The 26,306-nt window shown below is 35.5% G+C and overlaps 1 protein-coding gene across 8 annotated transcripts in view; it reads left to right on the top strand.

The window, feature by feature from the left end:
• Nucleotides 1-26,306, top strand: part of GOLGB1 (golgin B1) — an 85,803-nt gene that overhangs the window by 3,251 nt on the left and 56,246 nt on the right. For 4 of the 8 annotated variants that reach the window (XM_027106034.1, XM_027106012.1, XM_027106008.1 and 1 more), the window contains exons 2-7: nucleotides 15,622-15,716; nucleotides 16,957-17,109; nucleotides 17,302-17,454; nucleotides 19,977-20,105; nucleotides 23,173-23,298; nucleotides 25,515-25,637. In XM_027106034.1, coding sequence (XP_026961835.1) covers nucleotides 15,624-15,716; nucleotides 16,957-17,109; nucleotides 17,302-17,454; nucleotides 19,977-20,105; nucleotides 23,173-23,298; nucleotides 25,515-25,637 — 777 coding nt within the window. In that variant the 5' untranslated portion in view covers nucleotides 15,622-15,623. The remainder of the gene's footprint in view (nucleotides 1-15,621; nucleotides 15,717-16,956; nucleotides 17,110-17,301; nucleotides 17,455-19,976; nucleotides 20,106-23,172; nucleotides 23,299-25,514; nucleotides 25,638-26,306) is intronic. The other 4 variants (XM_027106027.1, XM_027106017.1, XM_027106021.1 and 1 more) reach the window with 3 other exon arrangements.

Genomic DNA, 26,306 nt, shown 5'->3' with positions numbered 1-26,306 from the left:
CGTATGCATGTAGTCATAGGCATGTGCTCACTGTCTTCAGTTACTTTATTTTCCTATGCATTTTGTACTAGGTTCTCTGTGGTTGGGGCATGCCTTATATTTCTTTTTATATTTTTGTGGTTCTTAGCATAATGCTCCACACCAAGTAGATATTTTGAAAACAATTAGCAGTGAATACTGAGAAAATAAGACTCATGGAATTCTAAATGCCACCTCAACACAGAAGTGTTGAGATCCTGTGGCAGAATTTATAGAAGGTGTGGCCAGCATTGACTCTGAGGGATTGTTTTATTTGCCTGAATGTTTTATTGAACCCTGACCTTGGCATGAAGCTCTTTATTTTATTCTTTTCCCAAATTGCTATTCATGATTCTGGTGCTTTATAAAACAACAGCAAGAGCATTGCTTGTCCAGTAGTCACAGATATTCCTTACATTAATTTATTACTATATGTTTTCCCCTTTACTAATTTTTATATGTGCATTTGCCCATTTCTATCCTACAGTGAGCCTTTCAGAGGCAGAGATCCATCTTTCTTCGTTTAGCTTAAGCATGGCTACTTAGTGGCTCTCTTGCCCTCAGATTCCCAACCTCTGAGCTACCTAAAGACCCTAACTGTGCCTGAGGTGCCCATCCTTTTACACTTCCATGTTATTCCTTTAATGTCAACAGCTATAGAAATCACTCTTGCATCATGGAGTCATAAGGCAAAGTCCAAATAGAAAAGACAAGATAAATCCTTGTACTTACCTAGTTTTCATGATACTTAGTTCAGGTGATGACCAGTTTATTATTATTATGAACTTGTGAATTTAAACATTTTTGGTGGATTTAAATATCTGTTGCAATTTAATTCATAATCTTATTAGAAACTCAGTTGTTCCTTTGGCCTGTGGGAACTTCTTCAGTTTGTCTCCTGGATCCTTTTGACATGACTCTATGTTAGTCTTTGTTAGCTTCCTTGCTATTTTGTATGAAAAAATGTTTCAGGCTCATTTTGTACCATTTCCTGCTTCAGAATTGAAATCAGCCATTTCTCTAAGAAGCCCTCCTATTAAAAAAAAATTTTTTTTTAACGGGGAATAGTATTTCAAGACTAGAAATACTTATTGCTTCTCAGTTTGTCATAGTTTTTTTCAATGCACAGAGCTAGGAAAATATATGTGCTAAGGTAAAATACCTTATAGGTTCATACTGGTACTTTTGATTCAAATTCAAGATTAGTTTTTATTTTGGGGTTCTTAATTTCTTTTGTGTTATATGTCTATCTCCTTTTTTCATAATGACTGTATGATAGAATTACTATGCCCATAATTACTCATTTAATTCCACAGGGCACATATAATAGTTAAGGAATAATAATACTGATAATGAACACCGCCAATTTTGGTTGTTAAAATTTTTATAAGTTTTTTTTTGTATGTGCTATTTACATTTTCCCCATTTTTTAAAAATTGGAGCCCTATATGTTGTCAGAGCATATAATCATTAAATACTATGCTGTCTCCATCCCAGTCTTAGTTCTATGAGTAATATATTTAGTGCTCACACCAGTCCTTATGATGATGTTTCTTTAGTCATTTTGGTTATCTCAAGCTTTTTCTCTAATAGATGCCTTAGGAAAGACTCCTGGGAAAATTTTTCATTAATTTTCTTGCAAGTTTGTAACATTCTGTCTGTGCTCTTTATATCTGAAGGTCATTTTTTCTGAAAATAAAATCCTTAGCTCACATTTTCTTTCCTTAAATATCTCAAGTCTGTAACTCCATTTTTTTTTCTGGCAAAGCATTGCTGTTGAAAAGTCTGACCATAGTCTTTTTTTTTTTTTTTGCTTGTAAGTCACATTTCAGCCTAAACCTCAAAGAATTCTTTTAAGTCCATTAATTTTACTAGAATGTCTTGTTGGTCATTCTGGGTTGATATTCTCAGGTATCTGGTGGCTTCTTTCAGTATGTAACTTCAGATCTTTTAAAATTTCAGATAAGTGCTCTTGGCTTTTGTTTTTTGCGTTTGTTCTGTACCTTTGCTTTGGTTTTCTTTTTCGGGGATCCTATTATCCTCATTGCTTATCTGCAATATTTATCACTTTCTCTTGATTCCTTCTTTACTATTTATTTCTTTGAATTTTTTAAGAGAAACAAAGCATTAGGAACAATATTAAATTTACTATAGAAAATATGCAAAGATAGTTCAGAATTCAGTATATCTCTCACCTAGTATTCTCTAATGTTAGCATGTTACAGTGGAAAAGTGCATTTGTCAAAACTAAGAAATCAACACTGATGCGTTACTATTAACTAAACTCCATACTTTGGATTTTACTCATTTCTCCATTGATGTCCTTTTCTGTTCCACGGTATTATCGTAAGATATCACATTTAGTTTAATCTTTTTATTTTTTAAATTGAGGTAATTGTGGATTCACATGCAATTCTAATAAATAATATAGAGAGAAACCTTGTATGCGTTGTTCAGTTTCCTTCAGTGGTAACATTTTAGAAAACTATTGTATAATATCACAACCAGGATGCTGATAATACATTCCCCAATTTTATTTGTATACATGTATGTTAAGTTCTATAAAATTTTATCACCTATGTGTAGGTTCCTGTATCCACCACCATAATTAAGATATTGAACAGTTCTAACACCACAAGGATACCTTGTGTTGCCGTTTTATAATTATAACCACCTCCTACCCTCTCACCTTCAGCTTCTCCCTAAGCACTGGTAACCATTCATCTGTCCTCCATTTCTAAAATTTTGTCATTTCAAAATATTCTGTAAATGTGGAATTATATAGCATGTAACCTTTTGGAACTGGCTTTTTCTTTTTCATTCAGCATGATTTCCTGGAGATTCATTCATCTAAATTGTTAGGTGTATCAGTAGCTTGTTCCTGTTTATTGCTATGTAGTATGCCATGGTATGTATGTACAGGCATACCTTGGAGATATTGTGGGTTCAGTTCCAGACCACTGCAATAAAGCTAATATCAATAAAGTGAGTCACACAAATTTTTTGGTTTCCCAGTGCATATAAAAATTACATTTACACTATATTGTAGTCTTTTAAGTGTGAAATAGCATTATGTCTAAAAAATATACATACCTTAATTAAAAAGTGCTTTATCATGAAAAATGCTACCATCTGAGCCTTCAGCAAGTTGTAATCTTTTTGCTGGTAGATACAGGATCTTGCCTTGATGTTCATGGCTGCTGACTGATCAGGGTGGTAGTTGCTGAAAGTTGGAATGGTTGTGGCAGTTTTTAAAAATAAGACAACATTGAAGTTTGCTGCATCGATTAACTCTTCCTTTCATGAACAAATTCTCTGTAACATGCAGTGCTGTTTGATAGCATTTTACCCACAGTAGAATTTCTTTGAAAATTGGAGTTGATCCTCTCAAACCTGCCGCTACTCTGTTAACTAAGTTTATGTAATATTCTAAATGCTTTGCTGTCATTTCAACAGTCTTTGTAGCATCTTCACCAGGAGTAGATTCCATCTCAAGAAACCACTTTCTTTGTTCATCTAGAAGGAGTAACTCCTCGTCCTTTAAAGATTTATCCTTAGATTGCAGCAATTCAGTCACATCTTCAGCCTCTACTTTTAATTCTAGTTCTCTTGCTGTTTCCACCACATCTGCAGTTACTTCTTCCACCAAAGTCTCGAACCTCTCAGAGGTCATCAGTGAGGGTTGGGCTTGACTTCTCCCAAACTCCTGTTAATGTTAATATTTTTACCTTTTTTCGTGAAGCATGAATGTTCTTAGCAGAATCTAGAATGGTCAGTCCTTTCCAGAAGGTTTTCAGTTTACTTTGCCCAAATCCATCAGAGGAATCTATGACAGCTATAGCCTTAGGGAATGTATTTCTTAAGTAATAAGACTTGAGAATTGAAATTACTCCTGGGTAATTTCAAAAAGAATTTGGGTTGCAGAATGGATGTTTTGTTAGCAGGCATGAAAACAACATTAATCTCATTATACATTTCCATGAGAGCTCTTGGATAACCAGGAGCTTTTTTTCTGAGCAGTAGGTCTCAACAGTGGGCTTAAATATTCAGTAAACCATGTTGTAAACAGACGTGCTGTTATCCAGACTTTGTTTTTCCATTTATAGAGCACAGGCAGAGTAGATTTAACATCATTCTTAAGAGCCCTAGGATTTTCAGGATGGTAAATGAGCATTGGCTTCAACTTAGTCTCCAGCTGCATTAACCCCTAACAAGAGAGTCACACTGTCCTTTGAGCTTTGAAGCCAGGCATTAACTTCTCGCTAGCTATGAAAATCCTAGATGGCATCTTCTTCCAATAGGAGGCTGTTTTGTCTACGCTGAGAATCTGTTGTTTAGTGTAGCCACCTTCACTAATTATCTTAGCTAGATCTTCTAGATAACTTGCTACAGCTTCTACATCAGCACTTGCTGTTTCACCTTGTTTCAACCTCATGAACCAACCTCTGCTAACTTCAAACTTTTCTTCTGCAGATTCCTCACCTCTCTCAGCCTTCACAGAATTGAAGGGAGTTAGGGCCTTGCTCTGGGTTAGGGTTTGGCTTAAGGGAATGTTGTAGCTGATTTGATCTTCTATCTAGACCACTGAAACTTTCTCCACATCAGCAATAAGGCTCTTTTGCTTTATTATCATTGTGAGTTCACTGGAGTAGCACTTTTAATTTCCTTCAAGAAATTTTCCTTTGCAATGACAACATGGCTGTTTAGCGCAAGAGGCCTTTCGTCCTTTCTGGGCTTTTGACCTCCCTTCCTCACTAAGCTTAATCACTCCTAGCTTTTGATTTAAAGTGAGAAACGTGTGACTCCTCCTTTCACTTGAACACTTAGAAGCCATTGTAGGATTATTAATTGGCCTAATTTCCATACTGTTGTGTCTCGGGGAATAGGGAAGCCCAAGGAGAGGGAGAGGCGGGAACGGCTGGTGGGTGGAGCAGTTAGGACACATACAGCATTTATTGATTAAGTTCACCACCTGATAAGGGTGTGGTTCATGGTGCCCCACAACAATTACAATAACATCAAAGATCACAGACCACCATAAATATAAGAATAGTGAAAAGGCTTGAAATAGTGCGAGAGTTAACAAAATGTGACACAGAGAGATATGAAGTGAGCAAGTGCTATAGGAAAAATGGTACCAGTAGACTGGCTCAACACAGAGTTGCCACAAACCTTCAATTTGTAAAAAATGCAATCAATATCTGCAAAGTACAATAAAGCAAAGCTCAATAAAACGAGCTATGCCTGTACCATAGTTTATTTAACCATTTACTTGTTGAAGGACATCCTTGCTGATTCCAGTTTGGGGTACTTAAAACTAAAGCTGCTAAGAACATTCATGTATAGGTTTATGGGTGAATTTAAGTTTTCATTGCTCTGAGATAAATGCCTAGGAGTAAAATTACTGGGTCACAAAGTAGTTACATGTTTAATTTATGGCGAATTTCTTTTTGATTTTTAAAATTATCCTTCATTTCAACTTTCTTTTTTTTTAAGGCAATCTTTGTTGTGATTATTCGTATACTTATTCCCTTTAGTTTCATCTTTATTTCCAAAATATTTTTTTAATTTTAAATTATTTCTTGTGTTTCTGCTTCATTTCTGGGTTTTTCTATTTTTGTTGGGGGATAATTGATAAATTTATTTGTTTTAATTCATATGAAGAAATCACATATATACCTGTGTGTGTGTGTTCACCAAAGTTTGCATCATAGAAAATGGTAAGAATATCAAAGTTTAATTTTTCTTTTGTAAAAGTAAATATGATACACATTTCTGTCATATACCTACGGTTTGTGCTCTGCTATACTGTTAGGTGCTCTACATTCATTTAGCAATTAATACTTACCCGTTAATTTTTGTTAAGTAGGTGTCAATATTGGAAGTAGATATTAATCATTTTTTTAAGCTTCTTTGAGGTGTAATTGACAAAAATATATATATTTAAGGTGTTAGTGATGTATTGATATATGTATACATTGTTAAATGATTACCACAGTCAAGCTAATTAATATATTTATCATCTTATGTAGTTACCTTTTTTTTTTGGAGGTGAGAATATTTAAAATCTACTCTCTTAGCAAACTGCCTGTAGTCACCATGCTGTACATTAGATTCCCAGACATTATTCATCTGGCATAATTGAAATTTTGTACCCTTTAACAAATATCTCCCCATTTCCCCTATCCTCTACTACCTGGCAATCACTATTCTACTCTCTGCTTCCTTGAGTTTGACTTTTTTAGATTCCATATATAGATGAGATCATGCAGTACTTGTCTTTCTGTACCTGGCTTATTTCATTCCGCATAATGTCCTCTAGGTTCATCTATGTTTTCACAAATGGCAGGATTTCCTTATTTTTTTAGGACTGAATAATATTCCATTGTGTGTATATACTGTATACATTTTCTTTATCCATTCATTTGTCAGTGGACACTTAGGTTGATTCTGTAATTTAGCTGTTGTGAATAATGCTGCAGTGAACATGGGAGTGCAGATATCTCCTCAAGATACTAATTTCACTTCCTTTAGGTATATACCCAGAAGTGGAATTGCTGGATCAGATGGTAGTTCTATTTTTAGTTTTTTGTAGAACCTCCATATGTTTTTCATAATGGCCATGCCAGTTTACATTCCCACCAACAGTGTTCAAGCATGCCTTTTTCTCCACATCCTGGCCAACACTTGTTATCTTTCGTCTTTTTGATAATAGCCTTTCTAACAGGTGTGAGGTGATGTTGTGATTTTGATTTGCATTCTCTTGATGATTAGTGATGTTGAGCATTTATCATATACCTGTTGACCATTTGTATGTCTTCTTTTGAGAAGCGTCTATCTAAATCCTTTGCCCATTTAAAAAATTGGGTTATTTGTTTTCTTGCTATTAAGTTGTTAGAGTTACTTATATATTTTGGATATTAATCCTTTATCAGGTGTGTGGTTTCCAAATATTTTCTTCCATTCCGTAGTTTGTCTCTTCATTGTTTCCTTTGCTATGCAGAAGCTTTTTAGTTTGATGGAATCTCATTTTTCTATTTTTGCTTTTGTTGTCTGCACTTTTGGGATCATAGCCAAGAAATAATTGCCCACACGAATGTCGAGAAGCCTTTTTTCTGTGTTTCTTCCACTAGTTTTACAGTTCAGGTCTTATGTTCGAGTTTTTAACCAAGTTGGAGTTAATTTTTGTATGTGGTGTCAGATAAGGGTCCAATTTTATTCTTCTGCATGTGGATATCCAGTTTTCCCAATACCATTTATTGAATAGACTGTCCTTTACTCGTTGTCTATACTTGGCACCTTCTTTGATGATGAATTGATCTTCCTTGCTTTGGCCTTTCAGGGTCTTTTGTGGTTCTATATGATTTTAGGATTTTTTTTTCTATTTCTGTGAAAAAAGCCAGTGGAGTTTTGATAAGGATTGTGCTGACTCTGTACATTGCTTTGAGTGGTAGGTACATTTTAACAATATTAACTCTTCTAATCCATGAACACAGGATATCGTTGTATTTATTTGTGTCTTCTTTAATCTCTTTCACCAATGTTTTATAGTTTTCAGTGCACAGATCTTTCACCTCCTTCGTTAAATTTATTCCTAAGTACTTTATTATTATTTTTGGTGCTATTAAACATGGGGTTGTTTTCTTTTTTTGTTTGTTTTGTTTTGTTTTGTTTTCTTAATTATTTTTTTGGCTAGCTCATTGTTAGTGTATAAAAACAATAACTTTTGTATACTGATTTTGTATCCTTTGACTTTACTGAGTTCATTTATTAGTTTTAACAGCCTTTTCGTGGATTTTTAGAGTTTTCTCTTTGTAAGATCATGTCTTCTGCAGAGACAATTTTACTTCTTTCTTTCTGATTTGGATGGCTTTTATTTATTTTTCTTGCCTAAATACTCTCCCTAGGAATTCCAGTACTATACTGAGTAGAAGTGGTGAGAATAGGCATCCTTGTCTTGTTTCTGATCTTAGAGGAAAAGCTTTCAGCTTTTCACCATTGAGTATGATGTTAGCTGTGGTCTTGTCGTATATAAACTTATTATGTTGAGGTACATCCCATCTGTATCTAACTTGTTCAGTTTTTATCATGAAAGAGTGTTGGATTTTGTCAAATGCTTTTCCTGCATCTATTCAGATGATTTTATGATATTTATCCATCATTTTGTTGATGTGGTGTATCACATTAATTGATTTGTGGATGTTGAACCATCCTTGTATCCAAGGAATAAATTCTACCTGATCATGGTGTATGGTCCTGCTAGTGTGAAGCTGAATTTGATCTTTTAGTATTTTGTTGAGAATTTTTGCATCTATGTTCATCAGGGACATAGGGCTGTAATTTTCTCTTCCTGTAGTGTCCTCGTATGGATTCATTATCAGGTAACGCTAGTCTTGTAAGATGTATTTGAAAGTGTTCCCTCCTCTTTGATTTTTGGGAAGAGTTTGAAAAGGATTGGCATTAATTCTTCTTTAAACATTTGGTAGAATTCACCAGTGAAGCCACCAGGTCCTGGACATTTCTTTGTTAAGAGGTTTTTGATTACCATTTCTTACTGTTATTGGTCTCTTCAGATTTTCTATTTCTTCATGAATGAGTCTTGGTAGGTTGTGTGTTTCTAGAAATTTATCCATTTCTTCAAGGTTATCCAATTTTTTGGCATATAATTGTATATTGTAGTCTCTTATGATCCTTTGTATTTCTGTGATATCCATCTTACTGTCTTTTCTTTATGTATTTATTTTTGGCTGTGTTGGGTCTTTGTTGCTGTGTGCGGGCTTTCTCTAGTTGCGGCAAGTGGGGGCTACTCTTCATTGTGGTGCATGGGCTTCTCATTGTGGTGGTTTCTCTTGTTGTGGAGCATGGGCTCTAGGCGCTCAGGCTTCAGTAGTTGTGGCACATGGGCTTAGTTGCTTCACTGCATGTGGGTTCTTCCTGCATTGGCAGGTGGATTCTTAACCACTGTGCCACCAGGAGAGCCCCTCTTTTTCTTTCACATATACTTTTATTTGAATTTTCTCCTTTCTTTCTTAGTTGATATACCTAACAGTTTGTCAATTTTATCTTTATAGAAAATCACTTAGTTTCATCAATCTTTTCTATTATTTTTATACTCTTCAGTTCATTTATTTCTGCTCTGATCTTGGTTATTTCCTTCCTTCTGCTAACTTTCAGCTTAGTTTGTTCTTCTTTTTCTAGTTCCTTAAGGTGTAAAGTTACGTTGTTTATTTGAGATATTTCTTTTCTTAAAGGTTGGCATTTGTTGCTATAAAATTCCCTCTTAGGGAACTTACCTAAACATAATAAATGCCATATATGACAAACCCACAGCCAACATCATTCTCAGTGGTGAAAAACTGAAACCATTTCCTCTAAGATCAGGAACAAGACAAGGTTGTCCACTCTCACGACTCTTATTCAACATAATTTTGGAAGTTTTAGCCACAGCAATCAGAGAAGAAAAAGAAATAAAAGGAATCCAAATTGGAAAAGAAGAAGTAAAGCTGTCACTGTTTGCAGATGACATGATACTATACATAGAGAATCCTAAAGATGCTACCAGAAAACTACTAGAGCTAATCAATGAATTTGGTAAAGTAGCAGGATACAAAATTAATGCACAGAAATCTCTGGCATTCCTATATACTAATGATGAAAAATCTGAAAGTGAAATCAAGAAAACACTCCCATTTACCATTGCAACAAAAAGAATAAAATATCTAGGAATAAACCTACCTAAGGAGACAAAAGACCTGTATGCAGAAAATTATAAGACACTGATGAAAGAAATTAAAGATGATACAAATAGATGGAGAGATATACCATGTTCTTGGATTGGAAGAATCAACATTGTGAAAATGACTACTACCCAAAGCAATCTATAGATTCAATGCAATCCCTATCAAACTACCACTGGCATTTTTCACAGAACTAGAACAAAAAATTTCGCAATTTGTATGGAAACACAAAAGACCCTGAATAGCCAAAGCAATCTTGAGAATGAAAAACGGAGCTGGAGGAATCAGGCTCCCTGACTTCAGACTATATTAAAAAGCTACAGTAATCAAGACAGTATGGTACTGACACAAAAACAGAAAGATAGATCAATGGAACAGGATAGAAAGCCCAGAGATAAACTCATGCACATATGGACACCTTATCTTTGATAAAGGTGGCAGGAATGTCCAGTGGACAAAGGACAGCCTCTTCAATAAGTGGTGCTGGGAAAACTGGACAGGTACATGTAAAAATATGAGATTAGATCACTCCCTAACACCATACACAAAAATAGTCTCAAAATGGATTAAAGACCTAAATGTAAGGCCAGAAACTATCAAACTCTTAGAGGAAAACATAGGCAGAACACTCTATGACATAAATCACAGCAAGATCCTTTCTGACCCACCTCCTAGAGAAATGGAAATAAAAACAAAAATAAACAAATGGGACCTAATGAAACTTCAAAGCTTTTGCACAGCAAAGGAAACCATAAACAAGACCAAAAGACAACCCTCAGAATGGGAGAAAATATTTGCAAATGAAGCAACTGACAAAGGATTAATCTCCAGAATTTACAAGCAGCTCATGCAGCTCCATAACAAAAAAACAAACAACCCAATCCAAAAATGGGCAGAAGACCTAAACAAAAATGGGCAGAAGACCTTCTTTCTCCAAAGAAGATATACAGACTGCCAACAAACACATGAAAGGATGCTCAACATCACTGATCATTAGAGAAATGCAAATCAAAACTACAATGAGGTGTCACCTCACACCAGTCAGAATGACCATCATTTAAAAATCTACAAACAATAAATGCTGGAGAGGGTGTGGAGCAAAGGGAACCCTCTTGCACTGCTGGTAGGAATGTAAATTGATACAGCCACTATGGAGAACAGTATGGAGGTTCCTTAAAAAACTAAAAGTAGAACTACCATACAACCCAGCAATCCCACTACTGGGCATATACCCTGAGAAAACCATAATTCAAAAAGAGTCATATACCACAATGTTCATTGCATCTCTGTTTACAAGAGCCAGGACATGGAAGCAACCTAAGTGTCCATTGACAGATGAATGGATAAAGAAGATGTGGCACATATATACAATGGGATAATACTCAGCCATAAAAAGAAATGAAATTGAGTTATTTGTAGTGAGATGGATGGACCTAGAGTCTGTCATACAGAATGAAGTAAGTCAGAAAGAGAAAAACAAATTCTGTATGCTAACACATATATATGGAATCTAAAAAAAAAAAAAAAAGGTTCTGAAGAACCTAGGGGCAGGACAGGAATAAAGACGCAGACATAGAAAATGGACTTGAGGACACGGGGAGGGGGTAGGGTAAGCTGGGATGAAGTGAGAGAGTGGCATGGACATACATACACTACCAAACGTAAAATAGATAGCTAGTGGAAAGCAGCCACATAGCACAGGGAGATCAGCTTGGGGCTTTGTGACCACCTAGAGCGGTGGGATGGGGAGGATGGGAGGGAGACGAGAGAGGGAAGAGATATGGTGTTATATGTATATGTATAGCTGATTCACTTTGTTTTAAAGCAGAAAATACCACACCATTGTAAAGCAATTATACTCCAGTAAAGATGTTAAAATAATAATAATAAAAAAACAAACAAAAAAACTTCCCTCTTAGACCTACATCCCATAAGTTTTGATATGTCATGTTTTCATTTTCATCTGCCTCAAGATAGTTTTTGATTTCCCTTTTGATTTCTTCTTTGACCTGTTGTTTTTTCAGAGTGTTAATTTTCACGTTTGTGAATTTTCAATTTTTCCTCTTGTTATTGATTTCTAGTTTCATGCCATTGTGTTAAGAAATGATACTCAATGTGATTTCAGTCTTCTTAAGATTGTTAAGACTTGTTTTGTGGTCCAACATATGATCTATCCTAAAGAATGTTACATATGCACTCGAAAAAAGTGCATGTTCTACTGCTGTTGGATGGAATGCTCTATATATGTTTGTTAGGTCTTTTCTGTATAACGTGTTGTTCAAGTCCAGTGTTTCCTTATTGCTTTTGTGTCTGGATGATCTATCCATTGTTGAAAGTGGGATATTTAAGTCTCCTACTGTTATTGTATTGCTACCTGTTTCTCCCTTCAATTCTGTTAAAATTTGCTAAATATAATTAGGTGCTTTAATTTTGGGTGCATATATATTCACAAGTGTTATATCCTGTTATAGACTTACAAGTTCATATCCTGTTATGTAATAATTGATCTCCCCTGTCATTATATAAACACCTTCTCTGTCTCTTGGTCAGTTTTTTACTTGAAGTCTTTTTTGTCTGTTATAAGTACAGCTACCCCTGCTTTCTTTTGGTTACTATTTTCATGGCATATCTTTTTCTATCCCTTCACTTTCAGCCTGTGTGTTATCATTAGAGATCAAGTGAGTCTCTTGTGGACAGCATATAGTTGGATCTTGTTCTTTTAATCCATTCAGCCACGATGTCTTTTGATTGGAAAATTTAATCCATTTACTTTTAAAGTAATTATTGAAAGGTAAGGACTTAATTTTCAAATTTTTCTCAGAAAATTCTCCTCAGTGGAGGCCCTATTCTGAAAAAGATCCCTGGCTCATCGGTTGGAGAATTAATGTGGCCTGCGCTGCCTTAGCCACTTCAGACCTTGCAGGTTTCTTGTACTTACCTGTTGTTGGAGTGGGGATGCATTTCCCTTTTCCAACTACTGTTCTTGAATTGGTTGGACACATTTTCCAGTGAATACCCACTGGATTTTTTGTGGTTCTCTTGGTATTAGGTCTGTTGTGCTCTTACAGTTTCTATAGGGGAGATAAAATTTTGCCTCTGTTCTCTAAGGGTTTTTGGCTAGGTCTGAGAATTAAATTGATATAGGAAAGATTAACAGGAGAAAAGCATACAAATTTATTTAATATCAGCTTTATGTGGCATGGGAGCCCTTATAAGGAAATGAAGACCCAAAGAAGCAGTTAGAATCTAACATCTGTACAATGAGTTGGTCAAACAGTAGTAAATTGTGAAAATGAGACAACAGAAGGAGGTCATTAATCATAGAGCAATGACTTGGGAGATAAGTGTTAGTTTACAAGGTTTGTTTTTACAGATTTCTTTTGGCTTCAGCTCCCATCCCTGGAGACAACAATATCACTTTTCTTCCTGGTAGAGAGAGAACATCTTCCATATGGGTGTTTTATCTCTTCCTTTCAGGGAGAAAAATGGGAGATCAGCACACCCTACTTGTACCTGCTGTTTTTCAAGTGCTTTAGCCCAACATAATCCTTCTGCCAAGTGACATATTTTGGAGTGAGTGGCACATTCTGCTACCCTTTGCTTCCCTTTATTCCTCCTGCATGGACAACAGTGATACACAGATCTTGTGGCTTTTGGTGTTTTTTCTATATCCATGTTTATTTTGGAGTTTGTGGGAAACTTTGCCTCATTTTATTTGTTTGCTTGTTCGTTTTGGTAAAGGCTGTCCATGGGTTTTTAATTTTGTTATCTAATTGCTTTGTCTGTTTTTATGTGGGAATTTAGGAAGATCCAAAAGCTATGCTATCTGCTATTACCATCTTCTCAGAGTCCTATCGGTTGTTTTTCTTTTCTTTCCTTTTGCTTATTCCCAACAGAGTCTGAAAAATTTGAAGATAAAGTGCTTCTGCTTGATATGTTAGGTTCTGTTATGACTATTTGATTAGTACACATTTCTGTGCCTAAAAAAGACTCTTTAGTTATAGTGTTCATTTCCTTCTTTAATGATTACTATAGAAAATTGAATGTCTAGAGCTAAAAAGAAAGTTTAGAGTCTGTGTCCTGGTGAGTTTTGTTTGTTTTTTAGCTGACTGTAGTTGTGAGTCTCATAACCTGATGAGTGACTGATTATTATGTCGCTATGCACTTATATATGACTTTGTGTTTCCCTTTCAGTAATTATATATGTAATTTTATATGGTCCTATGTTGCCCTCCTAGTGGTTTTCTCTTCCTTTCCTGTTTCACACGTCTTTTCCAAATGCTATATGCTGCTTATCTAAGTAACCTGTTATAGAAACAAAGGTCTTGCCATTTCTTAATTAATGACCATGGCTGCCCTAAACACTGTTACTGAGTGGAAGAAAACTGTAGCAGAGACTAGTTTTATTCAAGTGCTTATTTTGTGCAATAGCTTTTACATTTCTTCCTGCTGAGGATTTTAAAAGCCGAATAATATTTTGTCACTCAGCATAATTGCTTATAATAATGCTATGATAATCCAGTTTATTTTGATTTTTCCTATCAAAACATTAATATTCTCACTTTTAAGGAGTTTATGGACTAGCAAGTGACACTGATCTGAATGAATGATTAAATAAATAATGAAGGAAAAAGGAAGAGAGAGAGAAATGGTATGTGTGCTTGCATGTGTGTGAGTGTGTGTGTGTGTGTGTGTGTGTGTGTGTGTGTATTCAGGTGAGTTGAGTGAGTTTTGGTGGCTTGTTATCTTTCAAGGAATTGGCCTGTTTCATCTATGTTGATGAATTTATGGGTATAGAGTTATTGTAGTGTTCCTTTATTACTTTTTAATGTATGGTAGGTCAGTAGTGATGTCTCTCTCCTGTTTCATATCTGATATTGACAATTTGTGTCTTCTCTCTTTTTGTTTGTCAGTCTGACCAAGCTTTATGTATTTTATTCATGTTTTCAAAGAATCAACTTTTAGTTTTGCCGATTTTCTTTATTTTTCTATTTTCAATTTTATTAATTTCTGCCCTAATATTAATTTTCTTTTTTCTGCTTAAATTTGTTTTGATTTGCTCTTCTTTTTCAAATTTCCTACAGAAGAAGCATAGGTTACTGATTTTAGTCATTCTTCCTTTTTTTCTAATGTATGCATTTAATGCTATATGTTTTGAACAAGGATTACATTTAAATTTTAGTGAAACCACATGGTTTACTGAGAAAGCTTCCTGAAAGAACAGGTTCATGAGGCACATAAAAAAGAAAAATTTTGGACTTCCCTGGTGGCGCAGTAGTTGAGAGTCCGCCTGCCGATGCAGGAGACATGGGTTCGTGCCCCGGTCTGGGAAGATCCCACATGCCCCGCGGCTGGGCCCGTGAGCCATGGCCGCTGAGGCTGCGTGTCCGGAGCCTGTGCTCCGCAACGGGAGAGGCCACAACAGTGAGAGGCCCGCGTACCGCAAAAAAAAAAAAAAAAAAAGAAAAATTTTGCTGAACTATGGGGTGTATATGACAGATCAGAAGTGAATAATAGTCTGGCAGGGGAAGGAATAGTTAGAACTCCATGTTTGCCAATGAAATTATGATGAAAAAAAAGGCATTAAAGATAACCTGTAAGGTGTATTATTTTCCACTAAACAATTATGTATTTCATTTTTAAAACATTAGTGATGGTGATTAAAATCTCTGTGTAGTTGTCACTGAAAAGAACAGTGTTTGACTACAGTGTACATACTGAAATGCCTTTTTAAAGACATCATCCTGATGTAGTCTGTGTCTAATATATATCACATGCACAGTTTTCTTATTTAACTTATAAATGATAGTTACCATCATAGGAGAAGCATGTATCTGACTGATTCTTTTGTTTTCTTTTCTTGCAGAAATGCTGAGCCGATTGTCAGGATTAGCAAATGTTGTTTTGCATGAATTATCAGGAGATGAAACTGATGAGAATATGAGGGCTTCCTTAGAACCTGTGAGTAGCTCTGTTCTGAATTAAACTAATGAGAAATATGTTCCGTGTTCTTCTGAGGATAAGAATTTAAGGTAGAAGGGTGTGAGCAGCCTTCCTTGTGCTAGGTGGAAGAGAAGATTAAGAAAAATATTGAGACTTCGTAAATTATCCTTTTCCTGTAAGTTTGTAGCCTGTGAGACACAGTAATGGGAATCAAGTCCTGGATGAGATTAGAAAGATTGTCCTCATTTGTCCCCCTGGGGCTTACTTAGTGCTAGATTATTTTAACTCCTCAGATATGTATTCCTGTTTCATAGGAAAGGTTTGAAACAACAAATGGTGGAACTGGAGCACCTTTTGGGTTTCAGACCATCTGTTTGCTATTGTAAATTCATCTATCACTTCTCTTATAGTCTGTATTGTATTTTTTGAAGGTCACATAGGACTCAAAAAAAGTCCTTTCACTTTCTTGAAAGACAAGCAGTATTCCCTGGTGATTAAGAGAATTTTATTCAACTACTCTCTTAATTTTAAATTTTGAGCTCTTCCACTAAATGTTTTGTGATCTTTGCTTCCCTTTATTTTTCTCTTTGGTAAAATTAGTATGATAAGACTGTAAATGAGATAATGTTTGTAAAATAGTTAACATTTACAAAATACTTAATATATATTGCAATGGCTATGATAATAATTATTGGTTAATAATAATATTGGGTAATAACTAATATTGGGTAGTTATTATTGGAAAGATTTCTTTTTAAAATCTAAAATTTTTAAAATTTTTATTTCCTCTGCCAGGTAAGTATGAGCGTGTCCCTGTCCATCCCTGCACAGCCTTAGACGCCTTACAGTGTACACACATGCTCACTTTGCTCCCCCTCCCTACGCATTCCCCCTCCTCCACCCTCCACCATCCTCCACACGCCCTCCTTTTCCACAACTCTCAGCCCCTCCAAACAACTCTTATAATAATATCCAACCAACATCTCTGGAGGACTTCCACAGCCCAGGGCATTCAGTCCCCGGGAATTTTACCACTAGGCTACAAGATTTACATAAGCCAAGCCCCATTCTTGACAACTAAGGCTCCTCCTTTCCTCCAACCCATACCCTGCCCCTGGGTTCTCATCTCCTTGGAAAGATTTCTTAAGTAAGGATATGAGTTGGACAAGACATAAGATAAAGTTACAATGAAGGACCTCCTGTTTGGAAGCTGATACCTTTTCCCTTGTAAATTGGCAACTTTTTGTCTAAATACCAGGAATTACCCCAAGAATCTGACATGGAATTTAATGATAGAACACAAGAGGATGTTCTGGAGCGCCTGGCTTATGCAGAGCAGTTGGTGCAGGAACTAAAAGAAATCATTGGACAGAAGGATGCTCAACTACAGCAGAAGGATGAAATTCTACAGGTACCATTGTCCTTCCTTGCCAAGCACTTGATAAAAGACATAACAGTCACTTTGATTTTTTTCTTCACTTAGATTATTAGAGAATCTGATTTCCCTACTAGTCCAAGATGATGCCTACTGAGAATAACTTGTTATATGCTGGATAAGTGATGAATAAGCATTTGTGTATTTACCATCATTGTTCTCTGACAGGAAGAAAGAAAAGCTGCTGATAACAAAATTAAAAAACTAAAACTTCATGCTAAGGCCAAATTAACTTCTTTGCATAAACACATAGAAGAGATGAAGGCACAAGGAGGGACTGTTCTGTCCACAGAACCTCAGTCAGAGGAGCAACTCTCCAAGGTATGGTGACTGGGTATAATACACATTTTCTGAGTAGAAAAAGGCTCTCATTATAGCAGATCTTCACTAATCACAAAAATTTATGAAGCTAAAGTAATACAGCACTAAATGCAGTCCTTTTTTTTTTTTTCTTGCGGTACGCGGGCCTCTCACTGTTGTGGCCTCTCCCATTGCGGAGCACAGGCTCCAGATGCGCAGGCTCAGCGGCCATGGCTCACGGGCCTGGCCGCTCCACGGCATGTGGGATCTTCCCAGACCAGGGCACGAACCCGTGTCCCCTGCATCGGCAGGCGGACTCTCAACCACTGCGCCACCAGGGAAGCCCAGTGCAGTCCTTTTTTAAAAAAAAAAATTTTATTTATTTATTTGGCTGTGCTGGGTCTTAGTTGCAGCACATGGGATCTTCGTTGTGGCATGTGGGATCTTTTATTTGCGGCATGCAGGATCTTTAGTTGTGGCATGCAAACTCTTAGTTGTGACATGTGGGATCTAGTTCCCTGACCAGGGATCGAACCCAGGCCCCCTCCATTGTGAGCTCAGTGTCTTAGCCACTGGACCACCAGGGAAGTCCCCAATACTGTCCTTTCTTTTTGAGCTTGCAGTCTAGCTGGGCTGTGGGCCAAACACAGAATAAAAGGCCAACAGAACATATGGAAATTAAATATTAGTTGTGACCTAGACTTTCAGGGAGTTAAAAAGGCTAACAGGAAGAAAAAAAATTAAATTGAGGCATTTAAGTAGGAGAGGCACATAGCTTTTGGAGGAGTTCTATCTTTAGTTAGAAGATTAAACTAGGTGAACTCTAAGGTTTCTCCCACCTCTGAAATTCTTTAGTTCAGTGACTTGATACAGAATATTCTTTGTCTTTATGGCCACATAATAGTATATTAAAGTTTCATGCATTGTGGCTTAATGAGCTAGATTACTTTGGGCTCCTCTAAGTGATGCTTTGTAGGTTTATGCCTGCCACCAACAAAAACGTTCAAGGTTGGGGATGGAGAGAGGAGTGAGGAAAGTGCCTATGCCTTTTGAGGAATAGAGCATTGTCCTAATACTTGTTATTATTACCTTTCCTCTATGGTTAAACCCCAAATATTCACATTCAGCCAGCTAGTTAGAGAACAAGAAACTTCAGTTGTTTGGAGAGTTTGGTATAGAATACAGAGAGGCCAGCACATCACAGTACACATTACCAGTTGGCTTAGATGTAACTCTACATAAGAAACCTTTTCATTTTTTCTTAGATTTCATCCTGTTTTAGTTTTTGACCCACTGGTATTCTTATTCACAATGATTTTAGTTCTTGGGAAATGAGATTTTAATCAATTCTCTAGGCACAACCTTTGGGGTCACTAGTTAGCTCACTAGTACTGTGGTTCGTCTTTCCTTCCTGGGTGTAATGCTCAGAAGATATTACTTTTCCTTAATTGATAGCCTTATTTAACTTCTCAAAGCTTATTTTAGAAGCTTCTCTTACTCTTCTCAACTAATGTATTCATTTTGATTCTTCTTTTCTTACTTTTTGTTTTTTTCCTCTCATTATTCTTTCTTCCCCCTGGCTGTGGTAGCACCAACCTGTCTCTCCCCATGTAGCTTTGTTTCTTTTAACTTTTCCCTTTGCTATGTTGTTAGATTTTTAAATCATCCATTTTATACTCTGCCTTCTTTTTTTTTTAAAGCTCTGAGACCTTAAACAAATTATCATCTTGTAGCTTCATTTCCTTCCTCTGTTTTAAATAAAAGCATTGGATTAAATGATTTCTAAGTTCCAGCAATCAGTCACAGCAGCTCTTTAACTATTGTATACCCATGACAGAGCTTGATAGTCTCTGGAAAGCATAGTTGAAGAAATGATGGCAATCCTCAGATACTTGACTATTATGTGGAAGAAAGTGTAAAATTATTCTGTGTGGTTCCAATAAACAGGCTAGGTTCATTTTGGGGGCTAGGGGCTGGTGGTGACTTCAGATGGGAGGTAGAATCTGGTTCAGTCGAAGGAAGAGATTTTGGGAAAAAATAGATTATTCAAATATTTGAATTCCTCCCCCCTTCCTGCCACTGTCTCTTTTATGATGCTTTGCCCCTCACTTAGCAGCTGTGTTTTCCTGAATTCTGTCCTCTTGTTCTTCAAGGCAGTGAGACTGAGTTTTCTGTTATGTTTTAGTCCTGTATGTCACTGACTGGTTTTGTCCTCAGACTAAAAACTATAAAAATGGGAAACATGGTGCCATTTCTTCCAAGTATTGACTCCCCTCTGGTATCTTCCTGCTTTTGGTTGCTCTCCAGCATTTTCAGATAGCTGTTTTTCTATATTGTCCAGTTTATAGTGGTTATCTGAGGGAGAATGGTTTTAATAGGAACTACTTGGCCATACTGAAACTGGAAAACTCTAAGATTCCTTCCTTGTTGTTAGGTCAGGTGTTATTTTTTGCTCCCATCAGTTGGATAACACTATAATCAAATGGCTGTATAGGGCAAATTAGATTCTTTTATTTAAATGACTTTATCTCCTGTGTTTTCAGCATGACAAGAGTTCTACAGAAGAAGAGATGGAAGTAGAAAAGATAAAACATGAACTCCAGGAGAAGGAGGAACTAATTAGCAGTTTGCAAGCCCAGCTTAGCCAGGCACAGGCAGAGCAAGCTACACAGGTAGGGGTATAAGTCACCTCATAATCATTAAGTTAACAAATCACTAAAGCCCAATGGATTGTTATATGACTAATAACATTAGTTCTATAATATTTGTCTATGAATCTATCAATTTCCTTCCTTCCTTTTTCCTTTTCCTTCTCTTCCCTCCCTTCCTTCCTTCCCCACTAAGTCTAGTAATTTTACTAGACTGTGCATTGGTGTTTGTCATCCATGGTTGGTATTTGTAGATACCCAGTATGCTTTTTCAATATTTGGTTTTGCACATTTTTATTTCACAAGAGTTTTCTTGAATTATATAGCTGTAGTATTTAGTCTGTTTTCTTCTTTGGGGACTTCTATTATCCATATGTTCTATCTTTGATTATCTTCCATTTTGTCACTTTTGGTTCCTTTTTACCTCTTCATTTTCAAAAGTTTCTTCTTTTTTTTTCTTATTTAAGGCATTCTATGTTTATTTACTTTTGTGTTCCTTCTTGTTTTGTGTTCTTTTCTGAAATGAATTTTCAGAATTCATTTTGATTCAGAAGAATCAAAGTTTTCCTGAATTCTGTCACCTCATTTCTGAGTTTTTCTGATTCTCATTTTTTAATTTTATTCTTTCATGTCTTGTATAATTTTCTTAATTTTTTTAACACCTGTTGAAATAAATTGCAATTTTGACTTTTTAAAAATTAATTACTTTTATTGGAGTATAGTTGCTTTACAATGTAGTGTTAGTTTCTACAGCAAAGTGAATAAGCTATATGTATACTTATATCCCCTCTTTTTTGGATTTCCTTCCCATTTAGGTCACCACAGAGCACTGAGTAGAGTTCCCTACGCTATACAGTCGGTTCTCATTAGTTAGCTATTTTATACATAGTAGTGTATATATGTCAATCCCAATCTCACAATCCATCCCATCCCCACTTCCCCCTTTGGTATCCATACTCGATTTGTTTTTTGAGCATGCCTATCGTATGCTTTTCTCACCTGCTCCTTAGTTTTCTTTTTTTTAATAATAACTTTGGATGGGATTTGACCTTGATCATTTTACGTTTCTTATTTTTGTGTGAAATTAATTTTCCTAAACTTTTAGAAGGAGGCTTGATTCAGGAAAACTTTTTTTATTTAACAGACTTTTTTCTTTTGTTGTTTTTGTGTTGTGTTCAAAGATAAGGCAGGTGGATTTCTGAGATTTCCTGGCTTTCTTCTTCCTGCCCTTCACTCTGGTCTATACCAAATTGGCTCAGTAGTAATATAATATGGGTCATGTGTATAATTTTAAATTTTTTAGCAGCTACATTACAAAAGGTAAAGAAGAAACAGGTAAACTTAATTTTAACTATATTTCATTTAGTTCAATTTATTAAAAATATACTTTTAACATTAATATAAAATTATTTTTGTGTAAATTTATAATCTTTTTTCTGCACTAAGTCTGAAATTTGGTGTGTATTTTATATTATATATCAATTTGGATGCTAAATTTTCATTGGAAATACTTCATCTGTGTTTAGATTTCATAAAATTTCCAGTTGAGAGAATAGATTCATATACTCAAGTTGTTCCATACATATATAGAAACTTTCTAATAACTGAACTGAGTGCTGAAACATCATTTTCCTTTAATATTTGCATCCACGTTTAGAAACTGGTTAATTATTTAGAATCATTAATTTGACTTTGAAAAACATATCAGCTTTAAAGCTACATCTGTGAGAAATGAAAGCACATGTCCACATAAAGACTTGTATATGCGTGTTCATAGCAGCTTTACTTGTGAAACCAAAAACTAGAAACAACATGTCTATCAACAGGAGAATATTTAAACACACAATGGAATACTACTTAGAAATAAAAAGGAATGAACTATGCATCGGTAGTACACCTTTATTTTAAACTTAAGTGTGTCTATACTTATTTTTGAACTAGAAAAATAATTCAATAAAAATAAGTATTTATATTTTAATTACCAATTATGATTTACATAGGTATCAACTGTTATTCATGCTCTCTGCATAAAGTATTCTAATAAACACATCACATAGGTGTGTAGGAAAAAAATTATTTAAATGGAATCAATCCATTGCCACTGGCTAGATAGCTGGTATGTTTATTGTTAACACTAGGAGCAACATGCACACTTATTACTTGCACAACAATTCAGCAGTATATTATGTGATGCAACAAGTGAAGTGAAATATAATCATATCAAAACACAATTGTATTTAATGGAAAAATAATTTATACTTAAGTTAATTAAAATTAACTAATATTAATAAATTTCTCATTTACATTAAGCATATTTCAAGCCCTTGATAGCCACATGAATTGATATATGAATATATCATAGTTGATAATGAATATTATAACACGTGTATAGCCCTTTGTCTTCTATTTCTGTTATCGCTATTCTGTTTAATTTCTATTTCACACCTAGAAGTCTTTTCTTGGTGCAATCGGTGTCTTGGAAGGCAGCCCTGATGAGTTAGTTTTGAGACTTCAGCTGGGCCAGATTGTTCTAGCACTTTTGTCCTTTTTTCTGTGGACCCCTTGCATTCAGCCAGTATTGGAGAATGGGAAAGCCCTGCCAATTTAAGCTGTTGTTCTAAGATTGGCCAACTGTGCTTTCCAATAAGAATTTACCGGCTATTTGGAGGTTTTCCTGTTCTCAAGGCCATCAGATGTTGCTCTGTCGCTGCCTTCTTCCTGTTGTACAGACTCTAATACCAGAGTCTTTTGGTGGCTTGTCTCTGCCTACTTGTATTTTGGGGTTTGTAGTACTACCTTCCTAATTTATTGTAAATATTGTCCATGGGTTTTTGATTTTATTATTTAGTTGTACTGTCTGGTTCTATGTGAGGATTCAGAGAAATTGAACAACTGCCGCTATTGTTTCTGTTTTCCTCTGACAAATAATTTTGATAATTAAAAAAAAAAAACACAGTACATCAATTCCCTTCAGTGTTAAGCAGAAATTAGAAGGATATTGGTAGGTATTTAGGGCAAATGAGAAAGGGAGGTCCAAGAATTAAGAGTGCCAATTCTTTTGCTTAAATATTTTTTTCTTCTATGTCTTCAGTTTGCTAAGAGTTCAACAGAGATGGAAGAATTTTTAATGATGAAGAAACAGCTCCAAGAGAAGGAGGAACTCATTAGCACTTTGCAAACCCAGCTCAGCCAGACACAGGCAGAGCAAGCTGCTCAGGTAGGGTGGAAGCTACCTCAGAATCATTAGAATAAAGAATCATGACAAGTCACTTCAGACAGTCTATTTTTAAAACTTTAGTAGATGAAAGTATAGTAGCTAGAATATTATAGTAGAAATTAGAAGGGTGTGATAGTAGAAGAAATTAGAAGTGTTATTTACCTTGATGAATACACCATAGCTTAATTTATGGCTGTTTCTTAGATCTACAGGCCCAGAAACTTGGTTTTAATAGCACACAGAGATTCTGTCTTTCAGGAAGGAATGAGCTTATGCTAAGTTCGAAAGAGACTGTTAGATAAACCAAAAGAAATACAAGTGATTAGGTCCATTATTTCTTTATAGTAAAATCTTAATGATAAGTTATAGTCAGAAGATTACTTAGTGATTATGTAATGAGAAAGTGGTATAGGTTATGTGATTCAATGTTAAAAGGCACCAGTATGTGCCTTTCTTCTTCATAGTTATTTCTGCTTACCAGGACCAGACCGTTTGGACTGGCATCCTCAACTTTTTCTCTCTATTTTTCTAAATTTCCAGTTTGACCACCCACTCGTATTTTTCCTTTGGGAATGCTTTTTGACTTAAGAAACATTTTTTTTTCTTTTTTCCCTCAAGTGCCTTTGTATAATAGCTAATCTTATCCATTGGGTATTAGGTGTTTACTTTATTGATAACTTGTAGTATTAGTGGTGCTCTCTGTCTATGGATAACCTACTGCTGTGTATACATTTAAAACTGGATATCCTAAAATCCTTAGTTTTACCTATTAGCTTTTATTGTGTCCTTTTTTGTACACTTTATACAATGTAGGATGGAGAAATACAAAATAATTTTACCGAGTGGCTTAAAACATGGCAAGCCAAGATACACATACACACACACATGCACACACACACACATACACACACACACACACTATGATGGATCCGTTAATACATTTATGTGAATTAACAAATCCATCAGAATACAAGCCATTCAGAATGTGCATCGCAAGCAACAATACAAACTGAAAGTATTTTGAGAGGTGAAAGGGGTTACTTGCATGTGACAACCAAGGAAGGTTACATGGAAAACTCAGGATTTAGGTAAAACTATGATGGATAGATAATATAGTTTCAACAAGGTGGGGAAAGGTATTCCAATTGTAGGGAATGCTGTAAGCAAAGTCTCAGGAAAAAGAATATGGTACATTTATGGGAAAGGATGTGTAGATGTGTTTGGCTCATGAAGGAGTCCAATGCGTATACATTTGAAACACAGGATTTCAAATTCATAGTGATTTCAGAATTCAGGTAATCAAAGATATTATGAAGATTTTTTTTCTCCTACCTAGAAGGAGAGCCAAGGTTGGTTCAAGGTGTCACAAATTGAAAAATCAACAATAGTTGAAGGACCTGTGCAAAATGGACACGCAAAGAGCTGTTTGGCATGCTTAACCACAGATCTTAAGGAAATGAATAAGCAGGCGCGCACGCGCACATACACACACACACACACACACACACACACACACACACACACACACACAAAACCTATGAACAAAACAAAAACACTGCTACCGAGCAACTCACAACCAGTCAATTTATTTCCATTTCATTTTGTTAAGAGCCAGTTACAAATGAGGGTGATCTAGAAGCCTGAAAGTAATGACAGTTGAAAATAGCTGTCTGGGGAGGTGGTGTGGATTTGGATGGAAATATACCGAGTTCTTTGGTAGAAGCAATTCTTTGAAAATGAGATCTGAAAGAAAGATTTGTATTTCCAGTTGTAGAGAATCTTGAGTAAAAGATACATTAGTTTGAAGTTTATATTTATAAACTGAAAGTTTTTGAGCGTGAGTGTGATATTCAAAGAATTGTCTAGGACTTAACAGGAATCTAACTTTGTATCTTTAATATTCTAATCTCCTTAGATCTTTTAAAAATATACCTCTTGTATATTTAAACACTTCTATTAACCATGCAAATACAGTTTTTATTCAAACTTTATGTTTAGGCTGACTTCTGAATTTGATGGTAGGCTTTCTCTCATTCCGAAGTTAGCATCAAAGCCTATCTCTTCCAAAATTCTCATCCTTGGCATTCAAAATTTAATTTGAAAACCTTATTGTCTATCAATTCTCAGTGTCTGTGTTTGGAGAATAGTCTGTGAGTTTTGTTTGTGCGATATTCTGGGAGTGTAACTTGTATAGTTTCTCTGGTGTGTGTCTTCAGTTGAGTTCCATGCAGCAGGTGGTCCGAGAGAAAGATGCCCGCTTTGAGACACAAGTTCGTCTTCATGAAGATGAGCTTCTTCAGTTAGTAACCCAGGCAGATGTGGAAACAGAGATGCAACAGGTGTGTTGCTAAAACCTAGTAGAATGATTGTAGTTTTGGTTAACATTTAATTAAGTTATCACAGCCACTTTTCCACCCTTACCCACTGCTCTTCACTTGGTCTGGGTTTGCTCATTAATTGCCTTCTTTTCGGTGTTCTTCTCTTCTGTTGCATATTGCTTATTTATTTTCCCTTACCTTGCCTCTTACCCCTCTAATCAGGTTGTCCCTACTCAAAAGCTGAGTTTAATTGGCAAATGTATGTGGTAGTCAGAAATTGGTTTCTCTTCAGTTTGCTGATTGTAGCTACCTTTGTGCATTGAAAACCTGATCCAAAGCTTCAAAAACAATGAAGTCTATTTTACACTTTAGAAAATTTAAAGATAAAAAGCAGTGATTTTGAAGCCATAAGGTCTTTTATTAACTCATTCATTATTTTTAATTCATTGAGTAATTTTTGAAAATTGGCTTCATTGTTTTTAAGTTTATCATCGACTAACTCAAAAGTATCTGTTTCTGTTTAGTATGTAGTGCAGTGTGGTACCCAAAGGCCCTCCAGTGGTATTTCATAGTTGATTCATTTAACTGTTTTTGAGCTTCTTCCAAATTCTAGGCAATTCTTCAGAATATACCACTAAATAAAGTTAATTTATATAGCACTTTTAAAGTAGTATATTAATATATACATGT

The sequence above is a fragment of the Aethalodelphis obliquidens genome, unplaced genomic scaffold, assembly GCF_003676395.1.
Source record: "Aethalodelphis obliquidens isolate GAN/ISIS:26980383/991018 unplaced genomic scaffold, ASM367639v1 scaffold1, whole genome shotgun sequence".
Lineage (NCBI taxonomy): Eukaryota > Metazoa > Chordata > Mammalia > Artiodactyla > Delphinidae > Aethalodelphis > Aethalodelphis obliquidens.
Note: the sequence above shows the minus strand (reverse complement) of the source record. Positions and strands in the feature narration are given on the sequence as shown.